The sequence below is a fragment of the Salvelinus namaycush genome, chromosome 31, assembly GCF_016432855.1.
Source record: "Salvelinus namaycush isolate Seneca chromosome 31, SaNama_1.0, whole genome shotgun sequence".
Taxonomy (NCBI): Eukaryota; Metazoa; Chordata; class Actinopteri; order Salmoniformes; family Salmonidae; genus Salvelinus; species Salvelinus namaycush.
The window spans coordinates 25,141,401-25,162,412 of NC_052337.1; the positions used below are offsets into that span (position 1 = coordinate 25,141,401).

Consider the following 21,012-nt stretch of genomic DNA (forward strand, 5'->3'; position numbering starts at 1 on the left):
CCTACCTCAAATTTTTAAATAATGCATTGGCAGGGCAATTCAAGCAAAGCCAATATGCGTAGATCATTTATTGGGCCTATAGCTTACTGTACAAACCTCATTGCTACAGTACAGTTTTTAAATGGTTAATATTTCATAGGCTTACGTTTAAGTCATGTAAAAAAAATTACTGAGCGGTAGATCTCGTCTTGCATTTTGACTCAGAAGGTGATCTTGCTAACACGATCAACGTTTCCCTTTACTGTGGCAATTGTGATCGAATCAACGCAATATTATCCACTTTCAATGCAACATACCGAAACAAAACTAACTATTCAAGAGATTTGGTTGTAGGTTGTACTTTGATCTAGACTGTGTTTACAGCATGAGCGGTCATAAGTAGATGCGCTTGTTTTGAGATCAAAGCGAGAGCTGCATGTAGCCATGTGTGCACATTTGTTCATATCCTTTACTAGTTAGTTAGTTATTAGCCCAGTTATAGATCATTTGTAGTCAGCAATAAGGGAGTGTTTGCTTCCTGCAAGGGCACAAAATGTTTACATTTCTAGACATATTTGAAAAGCGAGTCAGGTAATGAGCTTTTTTTCTTCTTAAAGGGGCAGTGTTGTATTTTGAGACCGGCTTGAATAAGCTAAGTAGCCAATAGGCAGTGGGTTGCATAATTTGTCTGATTCGCTGTAATAATAGTATGGGAATAATAATGCATTTTATTTTGTAAAGGGATTTCTTGCATCAAACAACACAACAACATTTCCAGTCACCTCCTTGTCTGAAGTACAAGTGGATAAACAGGTTAATGTCAAGTCCTGCATGTTTTTTTTCCAAAAGTCTCATGGAATGTAGGCCTACATTGAACACCACACATTGACTGCTACTGTAGGGTGAATGATAAAATTGTTATGGGATGCATTTTCTCCATTGTTTTTGATGGTAGGCCACTCTGGTAGGCCTACATTAGGATCAAATAGCCACAGTAGGCTACTTGGGTACCGCCTCAGTGTTCACAGTAAACGCTCACTCAGTAAACGCGCACTGCATTTTCACAATGTTCAAGTTTGTGCTCAGCAGACCTGAAATATGCTCAGTGCTGATTTTTTTTTTAAGGAACATTGGTTAGCAGCCAATGGCTAGCAGTTTCTTACTTGCGATAAAAACGGATGATTGCCATCATTTTTCCAATCATTACTGAATTATTTAATGTAATAAGTCAAACATTAAACCTCGCAAACAATTCATGATATTTTTTAAAAAACGTTTATTTAATCAGGGGAGCCCAATTGAGACCAGGGTCTAATTTTCAATGGTTCCCTGAAAACAACATTACATTAGAACATCACAGGCATCATAAACAAATTATCAATGTCAATCAAAACTAATTTATCATCAGGGTTTTCAAAATTCCCTAGTGGCACCAGGGAATCCAAATGTAATGAATGTCGTAAGTGATTCCAAAATGTGTAACTAAAAGCGTATTTACCTAGTTCCGTGGAGACCCGAGGAATCTCAAGAGTTAACCAAACCTGTGAACGGGTTTGGTGTCTTGTGTTTTTATACTTTAACAACGAAGTTAGGTCATTCGGAAGCGTGTATAGTAGAGCTTTGTAAACAAAAATGTAGTAATGAAGTGATCTACGGGACTTTAATAAGGACCAGCCAACCTTTTGACACAGGATGCAGTGATGCGTATTAAAACTATCACCTGTGATAAAGCGAAGGGCACTATGGTTGACGACATCCAGAGGTTTAAGAGTAGTGGCTGCTGCATTCCGATAAATGGTGTCACCGTAGTCAAGAACTGGCAGGAAAGTTGACTGTACAATCTGCCTTCTGCTGTTCAGGGAGAAGGATGATATATTTCTATAAAAGAAGCCAACTTTAAAGCTCATCTGTATGTTTTTAAAACATCAAATTATTATCAATCCAAAACCCCAGATATTTATAGGAGGGAACCTGCTCGATGAAAGAACCAACCAATGCATGAATGTGTAAGCCATCTGAAATATAATTAGAAAACAGCATACATTTAGTTTTCCTGCATTAAGTACCAATTTTTTATTAACAAGGACTTTCTGCAAGGCAACAAAATCAGATTGCAGCTCCAACATAGCCTGGTCAGCCATAGGGGCAATGGCATACATAACAGTGACATCTGCATACAGATGAATGTTGCAGGTGTTTGAAAATAGACCAATATTATTTATATAAATAGTAGAGGACAGGTCCCAAAATCGAGCTCTCAGGGATACTTTTAGTAATATTATGGTAACCTTGTAAATAATTAATTTAGACCAGGCGTTTATTTGAAACTGTCACGCCCTGACCATAGAGAGCTGTTTATTCTCTATGTTGGTTAGGTCGGGGTGTGATTAAGGGTGGGTTATCTAGGGGAATTATATTTCTATGTTGGCCTGGTATGGTTCCCAATCAGAGGCAGCTGTTTATCGTTGTCTCTGATTGGGGATCATATTTAGGTAGCCATTTCCCCATTGTGCTTTGTGGGATCTTGTCTAGGTATAGTTGCCTGTGAGCACGACTCTGAGCTTCACGTTGCGTTTGTTCGTGGTTTTGTTCTTTAAGTTTCTCTTCTTTAAGTTTCTCTTCCAAATAAAAGGATGGAAACATACCACGCTGCATCTTGGTCCACTCCTTATAACGATCATGACAGAAACAGGCTTTTATCTGCTGAAATGTGTGCCGTTGCCTGGCTATTAAAAGGAACAGGCGGCTATTTGAGACTCACCGTTTCATTGTAGTTTTAGGGTATTCTATATTAGCCAGCACATACAGACATAATATCCACCAGTAACATTTCCTAAAAATAACATATTGTACTTCCACACTAGCCTAAATTAAGCTCACACTAACCTAAATTAAGCTCACACTGGCCTAAATTAAACTCACACTGTCCTAAATTAAACTCACACTGGCCTAAATTAAACTCACACTGGCCTAAATTAAGCCCACACTGGCCTAAATTAAACTCACACTGGCCAAAATTAAACTCACACTGGCCTAAATTAAGCTCACACTGTCCTAAATTAAACTCACACTGGCCTAAATTAAACTCACACTGGGCTAAATTAAGCTCACACTGGCCTAAATTAAACTCACACTGGCCTAAATTAAACTCACATTAACCTAAAATAAACTCACACTGTCCTAAATTAAACTCACACTGGCCTAAATTAAGCTCACTCTGGCCTAAATTAAGCTCACACTGGCCTAAATTAAACTCACACTGGCCTAAATTAAGCTCACACTGTCCTAAATTAAATTCACACTGGGCTAAATTAAGCTCACACTGGCCTAAATTAAGCTCACACTGCCCTAAATTAAACTCACACTGGCCTAAATTAAACTCACACTAACCTAAATTAAACTCACACTGGCCTAAATTAAACTCACACTGGCCTAAATTAAGCTCACACTGGCCTAAATTAAACTCACACTGGCCTAAATTAAACTCACATTATCCTAAATTAAACTCACACTGGCCTAAATTAAACTCACACTGGCCTAAATTAAGCTCACACTGCCCTAAATTAAACTCACACTAACCTAAATTAAACTCACACTGTCCTAAATTACACTCACACTGGCCTAAATTAAACTCACACTGGCCTAAATTAAGCTCACACTGGCCTAAATTAAACTCACACTGGCCTAAATTAAACTCACATTATCCTAAATTAAACTCACACAGGCCTAAATTAAACTCACACTGGCCTAAATTAAGCAAACTGGCCTAAATTGGTGTCTTGAAGATATATGTAACGCACCACTTGCTGCATCACCGCAGTTTTTCAAATGTGCCTTTTTCAACCATCCTCCTATAAGTGACCCTCTGCGTGGCTCCATTACAGTTCTCCTTCCGTCCAACTCATGCTAACTGAGTCAGAAGGTCATTCCTAGACAAGGCAGAATCCTGTTTGCCTCTTAACCTTGTTCAGCAGGCATACTGTAGTATATCATTGTGCATGAGTGTCTCCCTCCTGTCTTCCTCATATACCACTGAGACAGCCAGACTCACAAGTCAGATAATTATTTGTGGATGGACTCTATTTGGAGAGATTGTTACTTCTCATCACTCTCCCCCTCATTCAATATCTATAGATACCATATCAACACATTACAGTGGACTACCTAAATATTATTTATTAGCTAATGCATGTATATTACTTCATAACAAGTGTTGCTCCTTCTACAGTAGTCACATTTTTTCATCCATATGTTCCTTCCATGAAAAACCATGTTGCACATGAAATAGAATCAACGCAGATAACATGTAGCAGAATTAGTCAAACTGCTGTACTACTATATAAGCACCTGACTTAACTATGAATCACTTGTACAGGAGCCAGCCTACTTTACATACCATCAGCACAGGTGGGGTCATCAAAAGAAAAGACGCACGGTGGGTTATCCAGAGGTGGGCTTCCTTTGGGCCAATGAATCCTCTCCGTTGAGGACCAGATGATCTCTTTGTTAGTTCCATTGTAATGGGCCACAAGCTGCAAAACATCAAGAAAACGCTTATGCAATTTTTACAAATGCGATGGCAGAAATTCCCATGACCAAATGATACATTCAGAGGGATGAAAATGGAGCATTTACCTAATTAAAATGAGCTGTTTTTCTCCCACTTCAAATAAGAGCACAAAGCACAGTATTACTCTAATGAGTGCCTGTTTAAATTCACAGTAGCATTAAAGCTGCATATTAAAATAGCTGTTACTCTTGTTCAGTGCCTTTAAAACAAGCCCATCAGTGAAGAAAGCAAATCTTTGGCATGCTTTTTTGGGGCACGTCCATAATAAATAACTATGTGACTAAAATATTCAACATTAACATATACTAATACGTATAGCAAGACACGATATTGTTGACTTAACAGAACTGTCACTTTTCAGACAAATTAGCTGTTTGGAAAAGGTTGTCTGAGAAACGGTGGCCTTTCAGCTCTAGCAATGGGAGGTTTATTGTTTGATGCTATGGGATTTGTCAGCCCAGTCAATAGCTTCCATTTTCACAAAAGGGCATTGTGAAACATGACTCCCATGTCTCTAACCAGCCGCTGGAGAATGTCAATTTAGCCTGCCTCCTTAGTGGAGGGCCAGACAGGCATGTTGGGTCTCATTAATAGCCAGTCTGTGAAGGGGAAGGGCAGCCCCACTCAGAGGGATGTAAAAACAATGCAGGTTGTAACAGTTTGTTGTGGAGCAGGAGGACCACTCAACTCAACCATTTATCAATGGATTCACTAGTTGCTGGTTTCTACAGAACCGTGTCTTTCTAATCAGCTATTTATTCACATCGGGAAGTTTTGGTTAGGTTAGTGGACTCTGATCGACCTGGAATTTTTTTGTCCTCCAGAGAGCAACTCTGGAACAGTTCAGAGAGTCATGGAAGTGTTTGTAGAGCACAAGACAAGATAAACAAATATCTTCATTTGAATTTGAGGGAAATTTTTGTTTTTTACACATCTTATCATTAAAAGAGTACTGTACTCCAGAATACTGTATCTCCCAAACAGTAATAGCCCTTAGCCTTTGCATGATGTTGAACATTTGCTTTTAATTACATTGATGGCATATTGGCAATTCCCAAGCAAAGCATTGGGATTTCAGCTCCACATAATTCATTATGCGGAGAGGAATTTCGAGGGAAATTGTTGTTACAGTAATTACAGCAACTGTAACATCTGTAACAGATTAGACCGGTCCCCCAAAAGCACTGCTCTCACTCATTACTAGTATTTACCACTGAAATTTCAAAAATAAAAACCATAAAGTAAAAAAAAATATCTTTTGACAACATATATTTTTGTAGTTTAGAAATATAAATGTCTATGGAAATGTTGGCTAGAGCCATAAACAATAACTATAAATAAGACTGTATAAATCATCTGCATCCCTCATCACCTCTGTGGGATATTGTAAAAGCAGGAATTTGAAAATGAACACTGTTATTGAAAGTTCACATAGGAAAAGACATATTGATAATGCCAAATGTTTACTTGGAGAACTCTTAATGATTATCTTGTAAATCACACTCAAAACTAACCTAAAAGTACCTTTGTCATAGTGAACATATGGCCATTCGTTAAAGCATATTTGCATGACATCATTACATGTAGCTCATGTCTACCACTATGGTAAATTAGCAACAAATGTATTGTGTAATGTTTATAAACTATTGGCCCTTTTTGAAATAGTAATAAGTATCATGACTTTAACACAACTGTACAGTTAACTTGCCAGAAAAACAAAGCATGAAAACAAAATAGCAAGTTGTCTTTCTGTGAGTGGCTTCTAAAATAGAAAAGCTTTAGATGTCTTGCTTAAATTGATCTACCTGCAGAAGTATCACTTACCCCATACTCTCCAGATTCCTGGTTTGTCATTGCCCAGAGGTTAAAATCAGTGTTCCTGGCATTGTTTTTGTCTGTGGTCACAAGTCCTGTAACCCCTTAAACACAGAAAACCTTCACATTTCATATCACTCATAATGCAACAATGGGTTTAACAAATACAATACCTTTTTCCTTACCAATTGACACCAAATAGATGAATGCAAAGTCAACTAAAAACATCACCATGATCAACTCATAATATTCACCCCAGAATCGCAGGTTTTGCATCTTCTGTGTGATGCTGATTCCATCGTTCTGGGAGCCCCCCTCAGCTAGCGTGTCCTCCAAGGCCTTAGCATACATCACAAAGCCATCATAGAAGCAGCCAGCGATGAAATCCATCTGAAAGGAATGGAGGTCTGTACATAAGCCAACAAGAGAGTAGTCTTCATGATCTTCATGTCTGAAACAAGTCTGGAACCAACAGGAACCTGAACAGCTTCTACCCCCAAGCCATAAGACTGCTAAATAGTTAACCAAATAGCTACCTGGATTATCTGCATTGACCCTTGTTGCATTTGACTCATCACATATGCTGCTGCTACTGCTTATTATCTATCCTGTTGCCTAGTCACTTTACCACTACCTATATGTACATATCTATCTCAATTACCTTGTGCCCGTGCACATCAACTCGGTACTGGTACCCCGTGTATATAGTCAAGTTATTGTTACTCATTGTGTATCTATTCCTTGTGTTGTTATTTTTCTATTATTTCAAAAATGTTCTCTCTGCATTGCCTGTATGTAAGCATTTCACCTGTTGTTTACGAAGCATGTGACAAATAACATTTGATTGATTGATTGACTTCGTTTACTATTTGCCTGGAATTCTACCTTGACCCCTATAGGCATGGGTCTATGGCTGTCTCTAGTTAAATATCTGTTTGCATACACTTAGTCTGCCAAAAGGCTATACATCTTCACAAAGAAGAGTGAAGTTTTTCATGAATCAAAGAAGTCCATTAATAACTATGCATAAATGATCTGCTTTATGATCTCTCGGGTTCTTTGAAAGATATTTCAAAAACACAGTGCTTTTTTCTAGTGTGGAGAATCCTATCAAAGGTGTTAAAGCCTTTCAACAAATAAACTTTGTGGCTCTGATGCTGAGATGTGGCATGATTTCAAACAACTTACCAGAGAGGGTTCAATGTTCACATCAAAGTCCTTCTGAGCTCTAATGTGGAGCTCATCTTGAAACTGTTTGTACTCTGGATTATCAGGCTCCCTGTATGTTATTACCAACACAGACTGGGAGGAAGAGAGAGACAACAATGAGAAAGTGGAGCATTCCTGGGGAATTACACAGGGACGTAATTTCAACCTCAGTCAATAGGGGACTTCGCTTTGGGACACAACATCGGTAGTCTGTGTATTGCTTGGACTCCCTGAGTTGTGCATCGTTCACTATCAAATAAACATGAATCCAACTTTTGTCCAAACAGCAGATCGGGCAATTCACGTGAGACTTCCTACCACAAAATCTACCACTGTCTACACAGCAGGAATATGGTACGGTTTTGACAAAAGTTGGATTCATATGTTTATTTGATAGCGAGGGACACATTTCACTTCACGTCTGGTGGGTAGAGTTCCTAGAAATTATACATATACCTGGGTTGACAGGAAAGGTTTATTTGGTGTAGTCGCAACCCACCAAAACAATTCACAACTCAGGGAGTCCCAACTAATATACAGACTCTCGATGTTGTGTCCCAAAGCTATACATTCTACAAACACGTCACACAATAATTTGATGCTACGCACTAGCTCAGCACCTGGATTAAACTCTAGTTTCATGTCAAGTCAAACAGCAGTTACCTAGCCAAAGCAATCTAGTACAGCCATCTTTACCTCTGCACAGGTCCCTGCAGCTGCACTCTTCATAAAGCCAGCCAGCCATACAAACCGCCTCCCTCCCCGCTTCCATGCATCTGCATGGTCCTAAAATCAGAACCTAATACCTCTAAACTGCATTTTCCTTTTAATCGGGATTGGAATGATTTTAGTATCCTATTTTAAATTGTTGGTGTTGAGCTGCCATACCCAACTGACGTGCCTGGAATTACACCCAGAGCATCATAAACATGTACCAACTACTGTTTGACAGATTTATAACGGTATGCAGAGTGATTTCCTACTGGGTGGAAATGTCAATGATAAACATTACATTTGAAGTGTATTGTAAACACCAGAAGTAGGATTAATTACGAACAGATGTCTCCTCTTTTATAATCTAAACGGTCTAATTAAAAGTCCATTATGAGTAAACAGCAACAACATTATTTATAGTGAAGAATACATAATCTGCTGTATCCAAATGCACTTAAACTTATTGACATGTCTTGAAGAGAAGGCAAAAACATAGAAGAGCAGCTGTTGTAACTCTGTATATTGCTTATGTTATCCCTCATTTCTAGTTGCACCACTTGTTACAAATGTGCTATTACACTGCAGTTGTGACTTGTTGCATATTGTTTGATTATGTCTGGATGGAAAAGCACAATTTCTGCCAAAGACTCAATATAAGGTCATCACTTGAGTTTTGACTTGTACTGTGCCTTGATATACTGAAATAAGCTTCATCCTGCTGAATGGCTCGACACAGTAATGATCAACAACCCACAACCAACTTCCAAAAGCAATCAACGTTCTATGTGCAGCATATTGCCATTTTACTGAGTTACAGTTCATATGAGGAAATCAGTCAATTGAAAAAAATTAATTAGGGCCTAATCTATGGATTTCACATGACTTGGAATACAGATATGCGTCTGTTGGTCAAAGATACCTTACAAGCTCTCAACAGTGCAGTACACATTTATAAGAAAAAGTACATAATAAGTAATAGAAAAGTAGTAAGAAGAAAAATAGCCATGTTTGGAAATATATACATAATATGTTTTTCCATCTAGTGTGTCCCACTATCTCCATCTACAGTGCCTTCAGAAAGTATTCACACCCCTTGATTTTTGCCACATGTTATTGTGTTATAAAGTGGGATTAAAATGGATTTAGTTCTCATTTTTGTCAACGATCTACACAAAATACTCAGTGGAAGAAAAATTCTAACATTTATAAAACATTTATGAAAAATAAAATACTAATATCTTGATAAGATAAGTATTCAACCCTTGAGTCAATACATTTTTAGAAACACCTTTGGCAGCAATTACAGCTGTGAGTCTTTCTGGGTAAGTCTCTAAGAGCTTTACACACCCGTATTGTACAATATTTACCTATTATTATTTTTACAATTATTCAAGCTCTGTCAAGTTGGTTGTTGATCATTGCTAGAAAGCCATTTTCAAGTCTTGCCATAGATTTTCAAGCCGATTTAAGTCAAAACTTTAACTAGGCCACTCAAGAACATTCAATGTCATCTTGGTAAGCAACTCCAATGTATATTTGGCCTTGCGTTTTAGGTTATGTCCTGCTGAAAGGTGAATGACTTCCAGTGGCTGTTGGGAAGCAGACTGAACCAGGTTTTCGTCTAGGATTTTGCCTGTGCTGAGCTGTATTCCGTTTCTCTTTTAAAACTCCCTAGTCCTTGCTGATGACAAACATACCCATAACATGATGCAGCCACCACCATGCTTAAAAATATGAAGAGTGGTACTCAGTGATGTGTTTTGTTGGATTTGCCCTAAACATAATGCTTTGTATTCAGGACAAAAAGATAATTTCTTTGACACATTTTTTGCAGTATTACTTAAGTGCCTTGTAGCAAACAGGATGCATGCATTGGTATATTTTTTATTCTGTACAGGCTTCCTTCTTTTCACTCTATCCTTTAAGTGGAGTAACTACAATGTTGTTCCATCGTAATTTTTCTGATAATAAAACCGTTTCGTTTCCCTTACCGCAACTTAGTTAGGAAGAAGTATCTTTATAGTGACTGTGTGTATTGATACACCATCCAAAGCCTAATTAATAACTTCATCAAACTCAAAGGAATATTCAGCTTTTCATTTTTTATATATATATATTTTTTTCTACAAACAAAATTCCACTTTGACATTATGGGGTATTTGTGTGTAGATCAGTGACACACCTTTAAATTCAGGATGTAACAACAAAATGTGGAAAAAGTAAAGGGGTGTGAATACATTCTGAAGGCACTGTAAGTGCCTTGATATTCAGTCTGATATCTCAATCCTAAACTTTTGTATTGTAACACTTCAGAAAAACATTTGCAATTGCCAGACAATGGCAGACACGTTTTACACCACTTACTAATTAAGATGACTCAGTCAAGTTAATTAGCCTAACTTTTCTTTATCAATCCAAAGCCATTCATAGCACCTTTCATTTGGAGTTCAACACCGGAATCCACATTCCCAATACTAAGTAGGTGACTACAGTAACTGCAGTGCAGTCAGTGACATTTAACAGACAAATTGGAAGAGGAGCATCTGTACCCCCACTCACTTATTTTTCGACACATTAATATGCATAAGTAAGTGGCTTTAAGCTGAAAAAAACACTTTCTCCTTCATTAAGTCCATCCAAGTATTAAAGTCCAAGCAGAGACGGGGAGGAGGCAGGGAGTAAATTATGACCTTTCTACAGATTATTGCCTGCCGGAGTCAGAACCATTATGACGTTTGCATGTTGCAATTTCCTTTTGCAATTTGTGGTGATCACTAATTGTTATTATAAGCAAAGGTCAGTTCTGACTTGAATGCAGTGTGTTAGCCTGGTTTAGGGGAAATTTGTGGGTAGGATTAAAAGGATGTGATGTAGCCCTGTATGCCTACTGTAGAAGGCAGGGCTGGGTTAGCTCATTAACTGTTAGGTTATGGATCAGTGAACCAAAATTGTTCCAAGCTGGTTGTCAATGGCTGGTGACAAACAACAAACATATACATTGTACCTCATGCAATTTGTATTTGTTTACTGTTTATAAACATTTTTTATGTTTTAAGATAAAACTTTACAGTAATTCATACACGTAGGCTACATGTGGGTCAACCTCAGTCAACTTGATGAACTTTGTGTTCCCTTTAATACAGGTTCAGTTGGAACAGAGGGGTACGAAAGTATTCTTTTGATGGACAGGCCGCTGATTCACACACGAATGAGAGGTTTTGAATTGAATTTCCTCAGTGAAAGACATCCATTTCACATGCCAAATGGCAGTTTCAGACTTGTAATCCTGTCTGGTTCCAATTACCGAAGGGGGAAAAGAACTGACAATTCAGCACCAACTAATTGACAGAGTATTTGGACACAATTACTCAAAAAGGATTCTGCAATAAATTTAATTAATCAAACGTAATGAATGAAATGGAAGGAATATTTCACAGTCTCCATCCATGTTTGTCTGTCTGTCTGCCTGTCAGTCTGTCAGTGCAGTGTACCTTGAAGACCTTGATGGGATCAATCCAGAGGCTGTCGTTGTTCAGCCAGGGTTTGCGCTCCGTTAGGCTTTCAGCAAACACGTCCAGATAGAAGATGGCGTAGTTCTCAGGGTCTGGGATCTCACTCTGGAAAAGCTTCATGATATTCAGAAACGTGTCTGGAGGCCCGCAGATATACACAACTGTAGGGAAGACAAAAAACACAACACAAAAGTTACTTATAACTGTTTATCTGAATTATGGTTGTATTTCCTATAACTGCTTTAGCTATCAAACCTCTCCATTTTGTTAATTGCTTATCATTGGTAGACTAGATGTAGATATGAACCACATGAGGTATGGAAGTCAATCCAAATCAGTAACTTCTGGGGAATGCTGTTAAGAGTAATCATGTGTAGGTACGCCTACTGAAGTTGCACAGTGTCTGCTATTTAGGGGGAGTGTGCATGTGTGTTTAGAGCGTGTAAAACTGTCTGTGCTGTACGCCTGCCTACATAATACCATCCCATTCTGTTTTCATGCAGTCTGCTCCATAGACAGCATGTCTGTAGGCATTATTTCCATTCGCTGCATATGTCATAGTGACTGCTGCCAGCTCTAAGGCAGCCCTCCCAGTTAGCAGACATTTCCTGTTAGACCAAAGTCGGCACAGAACACCGCTCAGACCCCAACTCTCATCTCTCCCAACATAGCTCACAAGGAGCCATGCCAAGTAGTCCTGCTGTCTCCTGGACATCGTCCAAAACAAATGTACAAAAAGGCAGGGGAAAAGTCAACCTGTGTTGTAGGAATCATAAGGATCTGCCTGGGCTTAACTTATTACAAAGCACATCAAATTGTTTGGTACATTTTGTTTCACTTAGCGGCCAGCCCACCTCACCTGAACTCTCCATTTCTAGTAGAAGGCAGCATTAGCTCCCATGACTCACACAACATCTAGACGTAGAGAAACTTAATGCTGCAATGACTATTAAATGCATCCCATTCTGTTCATAATCAAGCGCCTGAGTATCCTAGCCTATATCATGAATACATTCCATTTGTAGTTTTCCCAGGTGTGACGCTTGAAAGAAGACCAATGGAACAGTCTCTGCAAAATTGTGTAACAGTATAACTTTAGTACGTCCCCTCGCCCCGACCTCGGGCGCGAACCAGGGACCCTCTGCACACATCAACAACTGACACCCACGAAGCGTCGTTACCCATCGCTCCACAAAAGCCGCAGAGCAAGGGGCAACACTACTTCTAGGTTTCAGAGCAAGTGACGTAACTGATTGAAACGCTAGTAGCGCATACCCGCTAACTAGCTAGCCATTTCACATCCGTTACACTCACCCCCCTTTCAACCTCCTCCTTTTCCGCAGCAACCAGTGATCCGGGTCAACAGCATCAATGTAACAGTATAACTTTAAACCGTCCCCTCGCCCCGACATGGGCGTGAACCAGGGACCTTCTGCACACATCAACAACGGTTGCCCACGAAGCATCGTTACCCATCGCTCCACAAAGGCCACGGCCCTTGCAGAGCAAGGGGCAACACTACTTCTAGGTTTCAGAGTAAGTGACGTAACTGATTGAAACGCTACTAGCGCGTACCCGCTAACTAGCTAGCCATTTCACATCCGTTACAATTGCATGTTTAGAAACTACTATCAACTTTACAGTGTTTTGTGTAATATCTATCTTACTTATTAAAGTGTAATACAAATATGACAGAGATCATTTTAGAGATAATTATTTTGTAGACCATTGTGTTACCATGGTCTAATCTGTCAAATGGGCTTTAACAACTCTCGTAAGAGAACTTAGGAAACGTACGCCTTCGTCGCATGTCTTTGTTCTCTTCCAGGAAGTTGTACACAACTTCCATGAACACATTTATATCTACGATAGACAGAAAAGAGCCAGTCACACAACACAAATGTGATGCATGCTGAGAGTTTTTTATGTACAGAACCAGTCAAAAGTTTGGACACACCTACTCATTCCAGGGTTTTCTTTATTTTTGCTATTTTCTACATTGTAGAATAATAGTGAAGACATCAAAACTATGAAATAACACATATGGAATCATGTAGTAACCAAAAAAGTGTTAAATAAATCAAAATATATTTTATATTTGAGATTCTTTGCCTTGATGACAGCTTTACACACTCTTGGCATTCTCTCAACCAGTTTCATGAGGTAGTCACCTGGAATGCATTTCAATTAACATGTGTGCCTTGTTAAAAGTTAATTTGTGGAATGTCTTTCCTAGTTAATGCGTTTGAGCCAATCAGTTGTGTTGTGACAAGGTAGGGGTGGTATACAGAAGATAGCCCTATTTGATGAAAGACCAAGTCCATATTATGGCAAGAACAGCTCAAATAAGCAAAGAGAAATGACAGTCCATCATTAATTTAAGACATGAAGGTCAGTCAATTAATAAAATGTCAAGAACTTTTAAAGTTTCTTCAAGTGCAGCTATGTTTAGACTGTTGTTCATGTTTTGCTGTGTTCTAGTGTACTATGGAATATATTGCTTTCTTATTCTTGACACTTCTCCCAGTAATATTTAAGGTTAGAACTACCTTTCTAAGTGTTCTGATACTTCTAGCTTGGAGTTGTATGTTTATGATAACATAGCTACAGTATTTCGCCTTTTAATGTGTATCTTATTGCTTACTAGGTGTGTCCAATCAATTTTGTAACCACTCCCTCTTCCAATTAGGGCTAATTGGAAAAGCTGTTCAAAAGAGGACATTGTATTCTCTTTTTTTGTACTCCCTGACGAAGGCCATGCAGCCGAAACGCGTCGGTTTTTAAAAAACGTTGTTTCTATTGAACATGCCATACTAATAAAGGCATTTTAATTAATTATATGAAGAGTGCCTTGGTCCTCCTTTCTTTTCTTCAAGTGCAGTCGCAAAAACCATCAAACGCTATGATGAAACTGGCTCTCATGAGGAAAGGAAAGGAAGACCCAGAGTTACTTCTGCTGCAGATGATAAGTTAATCAGAGATAACAGCACCTCAGATTGCAGCCCAAATAAATGCTTCTCAGAGTTCAAGTAATAAACACATCTCAACATCAACTGTTCAGAGTAGACTGCGTGAATCAGGCCTTCATGGTCGAACGCTGCAAAGAAACCACTACAAAGGACACCAATAATAAGAAGAGACTTGCTAGGGCAAAGAAACATGAGCAATGGACATTAGACCAGTGGAAATCTGCCCTATGGTCTGATGAGTCCAAATTTGAGATTTTTGGTTCCAGCCGCCGTGTCTTTGTGAGATGCAGAGTAGGTGAACGGATGATCTCCGCATGTGTGGTTCCCACCGTGAAGCATGGAGGAGGAGGTGTGATAGTGTGGGGGTGCTTTGCTGGTGACACTGTCGTGATTTATTTCGAATTCAAGGCACACTTAACCAGCATGGCTACCACAGCATTCTGCAGCGATACGCCATCCCATCTGGTTTGCGCTTAGTGGGACTATCATTTGTTTTTCAACAGGACAATGACCCAAAACACACCTCCAGGCTATATAAGGGCTATTTGACCAAGAAGGAGAGTGATGGAGTGCTGCATCAGATGACCTGGCCTCCACAATCATCCGACCTCAACCCAATTGAGATGGTTTGAGATGAGTTGGACTGCAGAGTGAAGGAAAAGCAGCCAACAAGTGCTCAGCATATGTGGGAACTCTGTTGGAAAAGCATTCCTCATGAAGCTGGTTGAGAGAATGCCAAAAGTGTGCAAAGCTGTCATTAAGGCAAAGGGTGGCTACTTTGAAGAATCTCAAATATAAAATATATTTTGATTTGTTTAACACTTTTTTGGATACTTCATGATTCCATGTGTTATTTCATAGTTTTGATGTCTTCACTATTATTCTACAATGTAGAAAATAGTACAAATAAAGAAAAAACCCTTGAATGAGTAGGTGTATCTAGACTCTTGACTGGTACTGTATATATATATAAATATATTACAGGAAACACACTTTGTGTGATTTCAGTGAGGGGCCTATATTGTACCTGTGCTACATTATGTTGGTAACCCTGTTAGCACTCGCGTAGTCTGCAACAAACATTCACATATGTGCCTCCACAAAAGAAAGGATACAGCTTGATGTATTCTTCCTTCCAGCCATGTGGCATTTTTTTACCTTTATTTAACTAAGCAAGTCAGTTAAGAACTTGCCTCTACCTTCTTGCCCTTTGTTCTTTTGTTTGTACCCAATAATGTTTGTACCATGTTTTGTGCTGCTACCATGTTGTTTTGCTACCATGTTGTCATGTTGTGTTGCTACCATGCTGTGTTGTCATGTGTTGCTGCCTTGCTACTTTGTTGTCTTAGGTCTCTCTTTATGTAATGTTGTGTTGTTTCTCTTGTTTTGTTCTATATTTATATATTATATATATATATATACAGTATATATATATATATTTAAATCCCAGTCCCCGTCCCCGCAGGTCTTTTGCCTTTTGGTAGGCCGTCATTGTAAATAAGAGTTTGTTCTTTACTGACTTGACTAGTTAAATAAAGGTTAAAAAAAATATAAATATATATATGTCTTATTTACAATGACAGCCTACACCAGCCGACACTGGGCCAATTGTGCACCGCCATATGGGACTCCCAATCACAGCCGGTTGTGATAGAGCCTGGATTTGAACCAGGGTGTCTGTAGTGTACGCTAGCACAGAGATGCACAGCCTTAGACCGCTGTGCCACTTGTGAGCTCAAGTGTATGTGTGCTTTTTAGTGGTCTGAAAATGATCAAGGTGTGAGCTTTCTCCACAGGTAACCTGGTGGGACTTTGAAAACATAATTGGCCTCATGTTCAGTCTGGTTGTTTAGGTTTGTTTATTTGAGGCAGGTAAATGTTTTTTGGGGAGATATTACATGTTTCTACCATTTGAACAAATCTGATAGGAGGCTAATAATTAGACTTCAAAGGGTTTTCCCATCAGATTCAGAACACAAAATCAGAGGGACTGTGTCGGAGTGAATCAATTTACATTACAAATCTGTACCTGACAACAACTGGCTTAAAAACAATCAACACTCAACGCTATACAGTACTGTCAAGACGTCGACCAAAATGAGAGACCACACAGTTGAGGTAAAGGTTGACAACCCAGTGGTTATATGTTGGTGATCTCAGAGGGATGAATGTGAATGGAATGTCAAGCCAGAACTCCAAGCTTGGACAAGCCATGCCAAAACCATTAGCTTCCGTGACCCCAAGCTCACCATGGCGGGCCCATAATTCAGCTAAGAGGTTTGGCAGCTTTCAAAATGATTTTCCTGATATGACAGCAGTTAAGTACCATATGCAGTGTTTATTGCACTATTTGTTAATGTTACTGCTGGAAAAGTTTTTTCAAGTGCTTTAAAAGCGAATAAACCCAGTCATTTACATGCATCACTCATTGACAACACAGTCGTATCTGTATTCTGTGCTATGCTGGTTAGTGCTGAGTCACTCTAGTCTATAATGTTCTTCTCATCCACTGATTTCTAATCAGTACCCTGACAATAACTATGGATGAAAACAGTGAGCCAAGAGTATCATTTTGTGGTTATAGTAATGTTTCAGGGTTATTGAGAAAACCAAAGGCCAGTATCTTCCCAGATGATGTGAAAGAGTTTATTGCCTTTACTTCTTCCAGATGAACCTTAACCAACACACAGCATCAGACGGTTCAGACAAACAGAACAGTTCTGGGCCAAAGCACACATCAATATCACTTGCCAGTATTTGTGTTTCGCTGTTGGACTTTCAACACTCCAATTCCTCTCTATCGGTATAGATATTTTGATATTTTTTTTTTTTATTATTATTATTTTTTTTGGGGGGGGTGGATCAGCTTAATATTGCGGAAAGAATGTTGCTTCCAATGTAATTGTCTGCATCATTTCCAATCCCCCATATTTTTTTGGGTAAATATATATATCCATTCACGTATGCATACATATACACATATATACATACACATACCTACATAGACATACATACTTTTTTTAAAGAGTATACCTTTATTATTATTCCCCGCAAACCCTACCACCGATCCCCCAATTGGAGTAAACTGATAAACATTTCTGTTTTTACCTTCAATTTATACATCTTATACACATTTTACAGACACAGTCTACTTTATAATAGTTCTCTCTTGTTTGTTCTTAGTCCTTCCTCTATTTCTGTTGTCCATCCAGTTTGATTTCCACTTGTAACTGTGCTATTTCACAATAGCTCCGCACCTATACACATTTCACAGATCCCGTATGCCCTACATTGTTTATCTTGTTATTAGTCCCACCCTTCAGCTCCACTCAACCTTTCCCATCTATCTTCCAACATCATCCATTTCGGATTTTTATTTGCCATATATTTTTCAACTGTGCTGTGATGCTTCACAAAAGATTTGAATCTTCCTATTCTCATAGCTTCCACGGATTGTAAATTAAAAATAAACATTTTTGCTAAAATAATTATTATATTATTGATTGATTGACTATGGCTTTTCAAATCCCCCAGTATTGCTATCTGTAGCGTTAGTTCTACGCAAATGTTGCAATTCTTCAACCATTCCTGGACCTGTGACCAAAAACGAGCTACATGCGGACAATACCAAAATAAATGGTCTAATGACTCTGCCTCCTCACAGCAGAATCTACAGAGCTGGGAAGATTGTATCCCCCATATATATAACATTCTATTAGTTGCAAGAATTTTGTACAATAATTTAAATTGAAAAATTCGAAGTTTTGAATCCGGCGTTGTTTTGCGTATCAATTCATAAACCATGTGCCATGGAATGGGTACATCGAAAATCTCTTCCCAACTATTTTGCAATTTATATGGCACAGCTGTAAGTTTTTTGGTCCTTAAATGAAATTGGTATATGTTTTTATTTATCACACTTTTTTTTAACCATTTATGTTCTTTAATATAAGGCCGACATACAAGTTCCTTACTTTTATCCCCTTCCACCTGCCTCTTCCATTTTTGTGGTAATGCTGCAATTAATTGGTTGTAATTTTGGGTAGAGCAGACATTTCCATATGTCTGTGTTAGCTGCATGTGTGACATTACTCCACCAGTCCTATTTATGATATCATTCACAAAAATTATACCTTTTTTAAACATTTCTTCGATAAATACAGTTTTTTTATCAATTACTATATTTGAATTTAACCACAAGATTTGTTGTACTATTTGTTCCGTCCTTTCAGGTGGATTAAACTGAAATTGCAACCAACTTTCTAAGGCTTGTTTAAAAAATAAAGATATTTTGGAGATTATTTCCTTTTCAAGCAACCGAAAGTGAGCAGGTGTAATCTGAATAAAGGGAAAAAGGCCCTTCTTGAACATAGGATGAGACATTCGTACCAATCTACTAGAGAACCAGTTTGGATTTAAGTATAACTTTTGTATGACTGATGCCTTTAGTGAGAGGTCTAATGCTTTAATATTTAATAATTTCTGCCCTCCGAATTCATATTCGTTATATAAATAGGCCCTTTTAATTTTATCTGGCTTGCCGTTCCAAATAAAATTGAATATTTTTTGTTCATATAATTTAAAAAGCAGGTCACTAGGTGTAGGCAAAACCATAAGCAAATAGGTAAACTGTGATATGATTAAAGAGTTAATCAGGGTGATTTTCCCACAAATAGACAGGTATTTTCCTTTCCATGGTAGCAAGATCTTATCTATTTTTGCTAACTTTCTATAAAAATTTATTGGAGTGAGATCATTTCTTTCTTTTGGGATTTGTATACCGAGTATGTCCACATCACCGTCAGACCATTTAATTGGTAAACTACATGGCAATGTAAAATGTGTATTTTTTAGTGATCCAATACGTAATATGGTACATTTATCATAATTTGGTTTTAATCCAGAGAGGATAGCAAATGTATCTAGATCCTCTAAGAGGCCGTGGAGAGATTCTAGTTGTGGTTTTAAAAGAAAACATGAATCATCAGCGTACAATGACACCTTAGTTTTTAGGCCCTGGATTTCTAATCCCTTAATATTAATGTTTGATCTAATTTTAACAGCTAACATTTCGATGGCAATAATAAATAGATATGCCGATAGTGGACAACCTTGTTTTACTCCTCTAGATAGTTTAAAACTTTCTGAGATGTAGCCATTATTTACTATTTTACACCTAGGGTTACTATACATAATTTTTACCCATTTTATAAGAGATTCCCCAAAATTGAAATATTCTAGGCATTTATATATAAACTCCAGTCGTACTTTATCAAAAGCCTTTTCAAAATCAGCTATGAAAACCAGGCCTGGTGTCCCCGATATTTCATAGTGTTCTATTGTTTCCAGTACTTGCCTTATATTATCTCCAATGTATCGTCCATGTAAAAAACCTGTCTGATTAGGATGAATAATATCTGACAAAACTTTTTTTATTCTATGCGCCAAGCATTTTGCTAGGATTTTTGCATCACAACACTGAAGTGTAAGAGGTCTCCAATTTTTTAAATGGACTGGATCTTTATATATACCACTTGGGTCCTGTTTCAGTAATAATGATATCACACCTTCTTGTTGCGTGTCTGATAATCTATCATTTATATAGGAGTGGTTAAAACAAGCTAATAATGGTCCTTTGAGTATATCAAAAAAATGTTTGTATACTTCCACTGGTATGCCATCCAGTCCTGGAGTTTTCCCATCCTTAGTTTTTTCAAGTGCTTTAAAAGCGAATAAACCCAGTCATTTACATGCATCACTCATTGACAACACAGTCGTATCTGTATTCTGTGCTATGCTGGTTAGTGCTGAGTCACTCTAGTCTATAATGTTCTTCTCATCCACTGATTTCTAATCAGTACCCTGACAATAACTATGGATGAAAACAGTGAGCCAAGAGTATCATTTTGTGGTTATAGTAATGTTTCAGGGTTATTAAGAAAACCAAAGGCCAGTATCTTCCCAGATGATGTGAAAGAGTTTATTGCCTTTACTTCTTCCAGATGAACCTTAACCAACACACAGCATCAGACGGTTCAGACAAACAGAACAGTTCTGGGCCAAAGCACACATCAATATCACTTGCCAGTATTTGTGTTTCGCTGTTGGACTTTCAACACTCCAATTCCTCTCTATCGGTATAGATATTTTGATATTGCAGTATAACACTATGGCCCAAGGTGATTGTTTAGCTGATGCAACTATGTCAGTAGAATTGATCGTTAACATCATTCCCTTGTGTTAT

At 38.2% G+C, this 21,012-nt stretch overlaps 1 protein-coding gene across 2 annotated transcripts in view; it reads right to left on the reverse strand.

Moving 5' to 3' along the window:
• Positions 1-21,012, reverse strand: part of LOC120025760 (atrial natriuretic peptide receptor 2-like) — a 58,617-nt gene that overhangs the window by 31,902 nt on the left and 5,703 nt on the right. For both annotated transcript variants that reach the window (XM_038970377.1, XM_038970375.1), the window contains exons 2-6: positions 11,779-11,960; positions 7,553-7,666; positions 6,619-6,754; positions 6,374-6,468; positions 4,376-4,511 (exon numbers count right to left, since the gene is read on the reverse strand). In XM_038970377.1, the coding sequence (XP_038826305.1) occupies positions 4,376-4,511; positions 6,374-6,468; positions 6,619-6,754; positions 7,553-7,666; positions 11,779-11,960 (663 nt within the window). The remainder of the gene's footprint in view (positions 1-4,375; positions 4,512-6,373; positions 6,469-6,618; positions 6,755-7,552; positions 7,667-11,778; positions 11,961-21,012) is intronic.